Here is a 13021-nt window from a genome sequence, read left to right on the forward strand (position 1 = left end):
CTCGGAGGAGAGCACTGTCACCCTTTTGCTGACTCTTCTGTAACTGTGGACCTTAGACTTAGTATTCTGTCCTGCAAAATGGGGATTTCCAGTGTGCCATTTTCTTCTAAAGGTGTTTAGAGATCTCTGACTCTTAGGTATTTGGATAATGCCAGTTTTGAGAAATAAAGCACCTGACCTTGTCACCTAGTGGAAGGGATATTTCTGGGGAGTTTACCTTCTTCAGCAGCAGCGGAGGAGCAGCGTGGCCTAGGGGAAAGAGCATGGGCCTGGGAGTTAGAGGCCCTGGGTTCTAATCCTTCCTCCGCCACATACCTGCTGTGTGGATTTGGGTAAGTCACTTCACTTCTCGGTGCCACAGTTTCCTCATCTGTAAAACAGGGATTCAATGTCTGTTGTCCCTCCTACTTCGTCTGTGAGCCCCACATGGGGACCCGGTTACCTTGCATCTATCCCAGCACTTAGTACAGTGCTTTGCACATAGTAAGTTGGAGGAAGGAGGACTTTCCACTAAGCCACGCTGCCTCTCCTGGCACTCCCCTGGTTTTTGTAAACTTGCTTATTTATATTTTATTCCTTAGCCACCATCTTCCTCCTTGTCTTGAGTGCGACTTCACTGCCAATAAGTCTCTGGAGAGGAGTTGAGGCTCTCCAGGAGGGGTTATGGCAGCAAGAGGCCTTTAACCTTTCAGTTTGTGACCTTGTTTTCCTCTGGACTATTAATTTTCCAATCTGGTGCCCCTTCCCCACTTCTGATCCCCGCCCAACTTCTTGGGCTTGCCCCATTAAGAAGAAAATCAGATTCCCCATTTTGCCACAGCTCAGAGGGGCTCCGAACAAGTGCCCTTCCTCCTTGCAAAAGAAACATGCATAGTTTTCCCCAAGGAAGCTGCCCTGGGCTAGTAATATCTGAGTCCCAAGTGCCGCAGAGGAGCACCGGTGACTAAGAACAGCTTTCTATGCAATATGCCCAATTTCCCTCAACTTTCTGGCCAGGAAGTCAATGAGGTACCTGGTTCTTCAAAGCTGCATTATTAATGGCTCTTGAAACAACATTTTCCCTGCAAAGAAATCAGCGAGTGGGCAGCTACTGCCCTCTACCCACCCATGCCTATCTATCAATGGACCATAGATGCTGGTGCCAGTCTAGAGCAGGAGAGAGATAAACAGACGCTGAGGCTCCGCGGCTTTGTCCGCCCAACCGCGCCGGGCTCTGGCTCCTTCTTTAGACCTGAATCCTGGAGGGAGAAGCACAGGCGGCTTTTCCAGCTTTTCTAATTCGTTGCGGCATTCACTCCCGGCAGGTCTTGGACTCGAAGGTTTACAAACACAGAAGAAATGTTCCTTAAATTACGAATCAATAGGACAGGCCCCCGTGAGCACGGCGAATCATAATTGACCGTGGAGGACGGAGCGCGCCGTGGCTCCTACGATTTGGGCTGTCTTCATTAGTTCGCATTACCGCTTTATAATTTTTTATTCTGTGCCTTTAAACGCCTCAGCGCTCTGCATTCTTGCGGTCGTCTCGGCGGGAGAGTCCGCGTCGTAGTGGTTGTCGGAGGATCTGAGCAGCCGTCCCGCCCGTCTGTCGCTCTGGGCCGGGTGGGCTACGGTAGGAAGCGGCATCGGTTTTCGTTCCCGGATACTTTCCGGGCGGGAAGCCCACCTCCGGGTCATTTGCAGAGGGGGCTGAAGAGGACGCTGGCCGACAAATGTAACTCTTCTCAACTCTCCCTTCTGACTGCAGCTGAGGGCAGGAGGGTTAGATCGAAAACACCACTAAATGGTATTTTCTCAACAGGCCATACAGCCGCAGGGAACGGACTGGAATTTGTGGGATTGTAGGCAACTTGCTGAACAGGGCAGCCTTCCCATCTGACTCTGTCCCTAGGACAGCTTGGGAGCGTACCACTGGAGAAAGGTGGGAAAAAATCTTTAACCCGAGAGGAGATATAAGAATGCTCGTATCACTTAGGCTCCTCTCATGGGAGGAGGGAAGGCTGGCAGATATGTCTGGAAGCTGATTTTTTTTTTTTTTTTAGCTGTACTAGGCTATTTTTATCATATTTGTTGCTGGGTATCTGGGCACCCCAACCAAGAACCCGGATGGGAAACCAAAACTGAAATGAGATGATAAAGGAGGAAAGTCCCCACTGTCTCCTATCAGAACCAGCAGGGTTAAACAGGACTGCAGGGAAACTTTCTCTCGGCTGATCCCTGGCTGGCTTCTGGAGTCTCGCCACCTCTCCTCACCTGAAACACTGGGTGCGTCCGGCCTATCTGATTCCAAGGCTACTGCCCCTAATAACCCTGAAGCCCCTGCTCTCCCTGGCCTAGAGCCCTCCCGCCTCACCTAATGGGAAAAGTCTCTTCATCCACACTCCCTGTGCTCCTTCGGCTCCAGGCCCTTTGTTTTGGCCGTGAGCACGTGCCGTGCACACCATAGGAGCTGCTTTTTGCAGTTACCTCTTGACCAATGCTGAAATCTAGCTCATGCTCAGTCGCTACTTAATGACTTTAAAGAATCAACAGTGATAGAAGGCACCTCATGAGGTTACTTAATTCCTTGCCATCAGGGAGGTGAGCACCTACATCATCCAAAACAGATGGCCACCTTCTCTTTTTGAAATCTTTAGGAACAGTAATTCCACACGTTCTATCGCAGCCTGGCTCAGGGATCAATCTGCTTGGCAGTCGGGAAGTTTTTCCTTGTGTCTATACGAATTCCTCCTTGCTCTAATTTTAGCCAGTTTCCTCCCTCCGTGGTCACGGAGAACCACGTCTTCATTCTGGTGTTCAGCTTCATGCTTGTTCAAACCCTTCTAGAGAGCTAAGGCGGCCCAAAGCCTCCCCTTCCCCTCAGTGGAACATATCAATGTTTTAAAATGGTATTATTAAGTGCTTACTATGCGCAGGCACTGCTATTGAGCACTGGGGTAAGTACAAGCTAATCAGGTTGGACACATTCCATGTCCCACGCGGGGTTCAAAGTCTTAATCTCCATTGCACAGATGAGGTAACTGAAGCACAGAAAAGTTCAGCGACTTGCCCGAGGTTGCACAGCGGATAAATGGCAGAGCCACGATTAGAACCCAGATTCTCTGCCTCCTAGGTCTGTGCTCTTTCTCGGCCATGCTCATTCTCGGGTTTTCTTTAGACCTGAGGAAAACCACAGGATTTTCTTCAGAGGGTTTTCCTCGGAGGACTCATTCTATAACATGAGGCATGTGGGCATGAGCCATAAGCACTTAGTCCAGGGCAGGGTAATCATTCACTCATATTTATTGAGCACTTGCTGAGCACTCCATAAGCACTCAGTAAACACCACTGACTGAAATCACACCTCACCATTTGAGCTGATTCCCCAATATCCAACTGCTGCATGCCCTGACGACTCTTCATCGCCCCTCAAAAGAAAAGTACCCCTTTGTTCCCCAGGACCGTCATTTCTGACCGGGGAAACGTGCGGCCGACCGGTCCACCCAAAGACCTCATTTCGGTACCTGTCCATGGACAGCTGGGCAACAAGGGTGACGTCGGTGTTGTCCGAGGCGGGCTCGTACTCGTAGTGCAGGAAGTACAAGTGGGTGCGGTGGACGGTGAAGCGCTCCCGCCGAAATTCATAGCAGAGGTCATCCTCATCCAGTTCCGACAGCTGCTTCTGGAGCTGAAACAAACATCACGGTAAGGGAGAAAGTGGAGGCGGAAGCTGTTCGGAGAAGAGCGCTGCGGCATCGTGCTGTAAATAGCCATCGCTCGCTCCACCTACCCACCTAGGGACAGCACGCGGCAATCTCTCATCTCCGGAAGCCTCATCTCCGGGAATCCCGATGGACTGGCATTACGGGAATTGGCTTGGTTTGCCAGTTGGATGTGTTCTTTTTCTGCTGCCTGGTGTTCTATTTATTGTCTTGCTGATGGGAGCAATGGGAATGGGGTGATGGAAGAGCAGAACAGAGAGAACGGGGCCAGGGAGGAGGTGAGAAGAACAGCTATTGAACCCTGGCTCGTCTCATTCTAGTCATTTGAGAAACACGGCCAATGGAGCAAGAGAGGACAGAAGAAGGTTTCTTTTCTACCAGCTGCCTCTCCACCAGTGGGAGAAGACCATACTTAGATATGGGGCCCCTGGAGGGCCAGAGACAGTGCCTAATTTTCATGTGTGTCTTTTTTTCCCAGCCCTTAGTACAGTTCTAGTCACAAGGAAGTACTGAACACCATTACTAGTAATCTTTGTTAATAGTAATGATTCATTCAATCATATTTATGGAGCGTCACTTTGTGCAGAGCACTGTACTAAGCTCTTGATCTCTTTCTTGCCAAATACAAGGGCCTCTTCTCCTTCCTAATCCTCCTTGACCTTTCAGCTGCCTCTGACACTGTGGATCTTTTCCCCTTCTCCTGGAAATATTATCTAGCTTTGACTTCATGACACTCTCCCCTCCTGGTTCTCTTCTCTCTCTGACCGCTCTGTCTCATTCACAGGCTCCTCCTCCGCTTCCCACTCTCTAACTGTGTGTGTCCCTCGAGGTTCTTGGACCCCTTCTATTCCCTTCCTACACCCACTGCCTTGGAGAACTCATTCGCTCTCACGGCTTCACCTACCATCTCTACACGGACGGTTGGTTCCCAAATCTAGCTCTCCATCCCTTAACTCTCTCCTCTGCAATCTCATATTTACACCTGCCTTTAGGACACCTTTAGCTGGATGTCCTGCAGTCATCTCAAATTTAGCATATCCAAAAGAGAACTCCTCCTCTTCTCACTTAAACCCCATCTTCCCCCTATCTTTCCCATCACTGTAAAAAAACATCATATATCTCCTTGTCTCACAAATCTGTAACCTTGGCGTTATCCTCAACTCATCATTCTCATTCAACTCACATATTCAATCTGGCACCAAATTCTGACGGTTCTACCTTCACAACATGGCCAAAATCCACCCTTTCCTCTCCATCCAAATTGTTATTTCACGGATCCAAGCACTTATATCCCATCTTGACTACGGCATCAGCCTCATTTCCGAATTCCCTGCCTCCTGTCTTTTTCCACGCCAGTCCTTTCTTGACTCTGCTGCCCGGATCATTTAAAAAAAAAAAAAGTTCAGTTCACACCTCCCCACTCCTCAGAAACCTCCAGTGGTTGCCCAGCCCCCTCTGCATCCAACAGAAACTTCTTACCTTGGGCTTTAAAACATTCAATGATCTTGCTCCCTCCTACATCAACTCATTGATTTTCTACTAAAACCCAAGCCTACTTACTTCGCCCCTTTAACACTAGCTTATTCTGTACCTCCCTCTTATCTATCTCGCCGCCAAACCCTGGATCACGTCTTGCCTCTTGCCTGCAACACCCTACCCCTTCATATCCGCCAGACCACCACTCTCTACACTTTCAAGGACTTTTTAAAATCACATTTCCCCTATTCCCTCTCTAGGCCTAGGCACCTGGATTTGTACCTGTACAGCACTATTCACCCACTCTCAGTACCACAGCACTTAAGTACTTATTCATAACTTATTTTAATGCCTGTCTCCCAGTGTAGTGTGTAAGCTCCTGGTGGGCAAGGAATGTGTCTACCAACTCAGTTGTGTTGTAGTTCCCTAAGTTCTTAGGACAGTACTCTGCATCCATTAAGTGCTCAATAAATGCCAATGACTGATTCATTAACAACCAAGTAAACAGATAAATGGGTTAAGGATTTATAGATGGCTTCTGGAACTGCATCTTTCCTTTACGTCTGACCCTGGGGCAGTTCCCCAGATCACCTCATCCCGTCCTACTTCACGTTGCTGTGGCTCGATTCAGACTCTGAGTGGCCCCTGAAGGGAAGATGCTGAAGTTCTGTTTTGCCAATCTGCTTTGGGACCACAGGAATGCTACCAAGGAGATGCAGGCCAATTAACCAAGAGAAGACAGAGGCAGAAAAGTGACAGGTCAAAAATTGGCCATGGGACACCAGGAGATGAGCAAGAGAACTGGGTTTATGGTTAAGGTTACTGACCCCCGATCATCTACCATTCCGGCTCCTGGGGTGAAATTTCCGGGGCTACGTTCATGGATAGCATCACGGCTAAAGTCAGGGTTGGACTTCTTTTCACAATTAATCTCCGCTTTGCCGAGATGGAAGATGGTAGTACTGAACAGGTGGCTGCCTGTGCTCTGAATCTTTATTGAAATCTCACTTCGGGAAATAAAAAATAATCCCTGAAACTGTCCTTTTCTTTTCAATAGAGAAAATGTGGCTAATTTAGATTTTCACTCCCCCCTGCCGCACACACCTCGAAACAGCCACAGAAGCAATTATTCCACAGTATGGATTAAACATCTGGAAAACCTCATTTGAAAAGGACTCTGTGAAAGTGTTAGCTTCCAATTTGCTGCCCGGAAGGGGACTGTGAAGAACGGACAGGATTGTGGGAAGACGCGTGTGTCTGCTCCAATTCTGGGGGAGCGTCTTTTATGGGTCCTGGATCACACCACCTGAGGTGTTGACTCTTACGGGTGAGAAAGTGGAGGTTGGTGGGGAGGGAAGGACGGGAGACTGTAAGATAAAACTCCTACGTGAATTTCTGGGCTCAATACTCATAAAAATCAAGTTTCTGCCTGACCTCAACCTCAAGTTGTAACCCATAAAGAGAATTGGTTGTGATGGTTGTAATTGGAGCCTCTCTTCTTCTGAGGCATCCTGAAGAGTGGCCCCCCAAAAAGAGCACGGGCTTTGGAGTCAGAGGTCATGAGTTCAAATCCCAGCTCTGCCACTTGTCAGCTGTGTGACCGTGGGCAAGTCACTTAACTTCGCTGTGCCTCAGTTACCTCATCTGTAAAATGGGGATTAAGACTGTGAGCCCCACGTGGGACATCCTGATTCCCCTGTGTTTACCCTAGCGCTTAGAACACATAGCGCTCGGCACATAGTAAGCGCTTAACAAATACCAACATTATTATTACCACTGGGAGCCAAGCAATGCATTTACCATAATTCCACCGTCATGCCAATAGTGCTCTAAACTCCCACCTTGCCATGCCATAAGCCTTCAGGTAACATACAGGATGCACCGAGAAAGCCCAGTCTCCAGATCATACTCTCATGGCTGTCTGCCATGTGGACAAGGCCAGCTCAGGATAAGAATTCCGCAGGTTAGAGGGTAGGACCTTCCCCTCCTAGAATTCGGCCACCATTTCTCCAGGGAGGCACGGAGGCCCCTGGCAAGTGCTTTCATTAGCAGTGCCTGAATGTTACATGACTCAGAAATCGCAGCAAGAGGAGGGCGCATGACAGGCAAGTGGCAAAAACAAAAGATAGATTTCTCCCTAGATAAAATGCATTTACAAAATTACTTCTTTGGGCAGCCAGCTGTGGCACAGGGAGATTTCAATTCAGGAGAAAATGGCCCTTGGAGCAGTTTGTTTTTATTACATTTCCCCTTAAGAAGCTTGGTCAAGGTTTAGCTCCTAGGTCGCGTGATGGGGCTGAGAGGAGAGCCTCGTTTTTGTTTTTTTTTGACACTCCAGAGGTGAGAAAGTGGGGAAAGCACCTCTCCCTCTGGATTTAGGGAATTCCTCCTCCCAACAGCAGGGAAGCAGGCTGGCCTAATTCTCATTATCAGCAGGAAACGTATCTGCTAATTCTGTTGCACTGTACTCTCCCAAGCTCTCAGTATAGTGTTCTGCACATAGTAAGCACTCAATAAATGCGATTACTACTGACGAATGGAACGAGCATGAGCCTGGGAGTCAGAAGACCTGGATTCTAATCCCAGCTCTGCCAACTGCCTACTGTGTGACCTCAGGCAAATCACTTAACTCTTCCATGCCTCAGTTCTCCTGTTCTCCCTCTTATTTAGACTGCGAGCTCCATGTGGGACAGGGACTGCATCCAACCTAATTAGTCTGTATCTACCCCAGCACTCAGAACAGTGTTTGACACATAGTTAGCATTTAACAAATATCATCAAACCATCCCGCAAAACAGCTGAGGGAACACTGCAGAAGCGGGGGCTCTCCCTCTCCTCCCTCTACACATCCAGATAGGAATCTCCGGCCTTGCCATCCTTTACAACTTCCATATCCCCCGTTCTGGTCACTTGGCGCAGTGTGTCACAGAAACCCAGACTGTTCCCTTGATGCATTTTTTTTCAGTGGACAAAAGTGGCTAAATGGGCAGTTGCTTATTCCACTTTAGCACCAGGGGAGGAGAACAGGCCTCAAGTCCTTCAGAGTCAGCACAAAGGACTCAAAGAAAACCTCAAGGGGAAGAATCACTCTCATTTTCTGGTGGGAGTGGGAGGTGGAAACAGAAAGTGCCTTTCGCACCAACTTAGCAAATGGGAATGGAAAAAATTTCCAGTCAGAATTCTCCTAGAGGGAACCAGGGAAGAAAATGCCCAGCACCAGCTGATGGGCTTAACTTGTTATTTCTCTGCAAGGGTGAGGGAGTATTTTCAAGGCAACCAGCTTGGTCCTACACGGTCCAGAGAACTGGCTTTATTGTAGTCTTGGAAAAGTCAAGTTCTCTTGAACACACTGGAAGCCACTAGAAGCCCAAACTCTTCCAATCCTGCTGGATGCAGAGGGCAAAAGGAGTGGTGAAATTCAGGTTTCTCCATGGCACTGCTCTGTTTCCCCCAACACCATCTGTTCCTGGCACTGATTTGCCAAGCAGCCCAATAAAAGGTTTATAGAATCAGTTTATATGTGTCTTATTTTTATCTTCTAATTGAGCCATTAGAGGCCGTTTTCGTCCCTGCCTCTCAGTAGGTTTAGTATAGCGGGAGCGGGAGAGGATTCGGTATCCCAGTCACCCTGACGGATCAGAGAAATAACCGCTGAGGGGAGAGTTTCTTCTCAAAAGAGTCAAGGCAGGGGATTTGACACCCTGATAGTCGAAGAGTGGGGAAGCCGTTATCTAAGAGGAGCGACTGTCGGCAGGAGGGGGATGGACCGGGATGTTCCAGTCAGTGGGGCAGGGTGAGCCAATGTCACTGAGGTCCTCCCAGATAGCACCCCAAAACACCCCTGTAACTTTCACTCCATCCCAGTTCACTTATCTTGAAAATCTCTACTGCATCTTTCCTTTCCAAAGTCAAGTTTTGAGCAGCAGTGTGACCGAGTGGACAGAGCACGGCCTTGGGAGTCAAAAGGACCTGGATTCTAATCCCAGCTCTGCTGTTTATCTGCTCTGTGACTCTGGGCATGCCACTTCACTTCTCTGGGCCTCAGTTACCTCATCTATAATAACGTTGGTATTTGTTAAGCGCTTACTATGTGCAGAGCACTGTTCTAAGCGCTCGGGGAGATACAGGGTCATCAGGCTGTGCCACGTGAGGCTCACAGTCTTACTCCCCATTTTTCAGATGAGGTAACTGAGGCAGGGAGAAGTGAAGTGACTTGCCCGCAGTCACACAGCTGACAAGCGGTGGAGCTGGGATCTATAAAATGGGGATGAAGACCGTAAGCCCTTTGTGGCACATGGACTGTGTCCAATCTGTGTCCAGCTAGTATCTACCCCAGCGCTTAGTATAGTGCCTAGCTCATGATAAGCGCTTAAAAAAACACCATAAAAAAAGCACTTCAGGGATGATTGAAAAAAATGAATATTTCCAAGGGAAAATTTTCCTTCATGCTCCAGTTGCCCGGCCAAGCTGCGGGAAAATACAGTGGGGGCGGAGGGTGTTGAAGGAGAGGCAAGGAGGAGCTTTGAGAGCAGGAACAAGACAGAGAGAGAGCAGAGACTAGGGAGGGAAGAGCAAGCTGAGGTGAATGTGGAGAGTAAACTACGGGTTGGAAGTCAGAGACCAACCTTAGCAGCCTCCATTTCCTGGGGTTTTAATCTCTCCTCAGCCCAAACAACCACCTCTTGGCGAGCCCCTAGGGACTCGCCAAATTGCGATGGTTAAGGTGAGAGCCTCCCCAAATTCCCGCTCCTTCTCAAAAGGCTGAGCAATCTTGCTTTCTAACAGGAAATTTTAGTGATCCGGATTTTGACCCAACAGCTCCTCTAACACACAACGGAGTCCTTCATTGCCAGGAAACCTGGAAGAGTTTATTTGGAGCTAACTCTACAAACACTAAATATACCATAGAAGGGCCTGACTCAATGAATACCTCAGTGTGAAATTCTGAACGAGATCATTATTCTATTATTTCCCCTCTTCCTATTCCGACCGATCACCACTCTCCACAATTTCACTTCTCCACATGAGAAGCAGCACGGCTGAGCGAGAAGCGGTACGGCCTAGTGGAAAGAGCACAGCCCGGGAGCCAAGGGACCTGGTTCTAATCCCAGCTCTGCCATATGCTTGCGGTGTGACCTTGGGCAAGCGTTTAACTTTTCTGGGCCTCATTTCTCCTGCTCGCCCTCCTACCTGAACTATGCAGCATGGCCCAGTGGCAAGAGCACGGGGTTGGGAGTCAGAGGTCATGGGTTCTAATCCGGGCTCCGCCACTTGTCTCCTGCGTGACCCTGGGCAAGTCACCTACCTTCTCTGTGCCTCAGTTACCTCATCTGTAAAACGGGAATTGAGACTGGGAGCTCCATGCGGGACAGGGTCTGTGTCCAACTTGATTACCTTGATCTAACTCAGCGCTTAGAACAGTTCTTGGCACATAGTAAGCGCTAACAAATACCATAATTACTCTTACTCTTATTCTGAACCCCATGGGGGACAGGGACTGTGTCCAACCTAATTCACTTGTATCTACCCCAGCCCTTGGAACCGTTTTTGACATATAGCGAGCACTTAACAAATATCGTAAAATCACATCTCCTCCCAAAGGCCTTCCCCAACTAAGTCCTCATTTCCCCTACTCCTTCTCCCTTCTGTGACACCCCTGCCCTTGTATCTGTACCTTTTATTCACTCCAACCTCAGCTCCACGGGGATTTATGTACAAATCTGTAATTAATGTTAATGACTGTCTCCCCCTCTAGCCTGTAAGCTCTTTGTGATCAGGGAACATGCCTACCAACTCTGTTATAGTGTACTCTTCCAAGTGTCTTGGACAGTGCTCTCTGCACACAGTAAGTCCTCAGGAAATCTGATTGAGTGATTATCTGATCGATTTCTATTCTTCCCTTAATCCAAATTTACTTTGACATCACTCCCCACTGTAGACCATAAACTCCTTGTGGGCAGGGAAAGCATTTTCCAACTTGATTGTATTGTACTTCCCCAAACTCTTAATACAGTGCTCTGCACACAGTAAATGCTCAATAACAAGCATGGCCTAGTGGAAAGAGCATGGGATTGGGAGTCGGAATGACCTGGGTTCTAATCCTGGCTGCGTCACTTGTCCGCTGCGTCACCTACAGCACGTGACTTCACTTCTCTTTGCTTCAGTTTCCTCATCTGTAAAATGGGGATGAAGACAGTGAGCCCCATATAGAACATGGACTGAATCCAACCCAATTATCTTGTACCTGCCATAGTGTAGCCCGGAACATAGTAAGCACTTAAACAAAAACCACAATTATCATTATGAATAAATACCATTGATTGACTGATTAGGAGCTGAACTAAAATAGAGAAATTAGGGCGTCTTATCAGATTCCATCACCCTTCTCAGCTTTGGCTTTTCTGAATTTGAACTGAAAAGCCGTGTGTGGGGTTTGGGGCATGAGGAATAAATTTGGGAAATGTGAGGTGATGGAACCGAAAGACAGGCCTATCTCCATTTCATTCCAGTTCTCCTGGGTCCAGGGACAACAAAATCATTTTCACAGCTATGGGTCCAGTGATGGAATTGTTCTTTTTGCTGGGAACGGTTTTGCCGGACCCTGTTATGCTGTCTGCTCTTTCCTCCCCACCATCATCCATTGCCCTTCTTTTAATTTCAGAAGCAGAATTCAGGCCCGTCTATGACAGTGACCCCCAACTCATTCATTCCATCGTATTTATTGAGGACTTACTGTGTATAGGGCACTGTACTTAGCGTTTGGAAAGTACAATTCAGCAATAAAGAGAGACTATCCCTGCCCACACCAAGCTTACAACCCATGCCTGAATTCCATGACCTTCTCCACAGCCTAAGAAAGGAAAAAAAACCCCAATTTTCAACCTCTTCTATAGTAAGTTAGTTGTGTACTGGGAAACTAAAGATGTACAAAGGTCCCTTGATTGAGGGATTCATTTCCTTCCCTTCTGAAGCAATAACAGGAGGATGAATATGGGAACAAGGGCACCATTTGAATTCCTAATTCAAGTATCTCCATTCATTTGGGAATCCGTAATAATGGAGACGGAGCAGCCGCCACCGAACTCATCCACCAACTCAGCATCTCCGTCGGCGAAACCTGGGTCTCTGATTTTTTTTCTGTCCCTGAAAATCGCCACCATCTGCGCACTCGTCACAGCTGTGATGACCTCTTCCAGTATGCTGGGAGCATCCGGATTTGGGGCTGTTCCAAGATGTTAACCTTTCCCTCTGGTTGTGTATCCAGATAACTTGACACACTCCCAAGGACCAGGTGGGGAAACTTTCCCTGGAGACACAAGTCCAGAAGTGCCCCGTTTACAGATCCCCATCTTCCCCTGGCCCTTGCTGGTGTCCTATCAACGGGGCTAAATTGGGGGATGAAGAAACTAACTGGAATAAGGGGTGAGGAGACGGTCTCAGACCAAGCTTTGAGGGCTTAAAATGCATAAGAAACACCCGACACGTTGCGTGAGGAAAGTGATGGCTATTAAGAAATTGTGTATGATGAAGTGAAGGCAGATCAGCTGTTCCTGGTAACTCAATTAAGAGCATCCCATTGAAAGTGCGGCTCAACCATCTCTAATTTTTCCCTCAATTATATATGAATACCTGAATATCAGAATATGAAAGGGCCACCAGGATTCTCCTTGCTCCTCTTCTGAGAACTCTGGGGAACATCTATGCCCTTGGATAGGCAGTTGCATAGTATTCTTTGGGCACTTGGTAATCGCCCCACTCTCAGCCCCACAGCACTCATGTACGTATCTGTAAATTATTTATAGCAATGTCTGTCTCTCCATCTAGATTGGAAGCTCACTCTGCTG

General features: G+C 48.1%; 1 protein-coding gene across 7 annotated transcripts in view; it reads right to left on the bottom strand.

Moving 5' to 3' along the window:
- Positions 1 to 13021, bottom strand: part of LARGE1 (LARGE xylosyl- and glucuronyltransferase 1) — a 349906-nt gene that overhangs the window by 25694 nt on the left and 311191 nt on the right. For all 7 annotated transcript variants that reach the window (XM_029078653.2, XM_029078655.2, XM_039914014.1 and 4 more), the window contains one exon: positions 3504 to 3667. In XM_029078653.2, the coding sequence (XP_028934486.1) occupies positions 3504 to 3667 (164 nt within the window). The remainder of the gene's footprint in view (positions 1 to 3503; positions 3668 to 13021) is intronic.

The sequence above is a fragment of the Ornithorhynchus anatinus genome, chromosome 14 (genome assembly GCF_004115215.2).
Source record: "Ornithorhynchus anatinus isolate Pmale09 chromosome 14, mOrnAna1.pri.v4, whole genome shotgun sequence".
Taxonomy (NCBI): Eukaryota; Metazoa; Chordata; class Mammalia; order Monotremata; family Ornithorhynchidae; genus Ornithorhynchus; species Ornithorhynchus anatinus.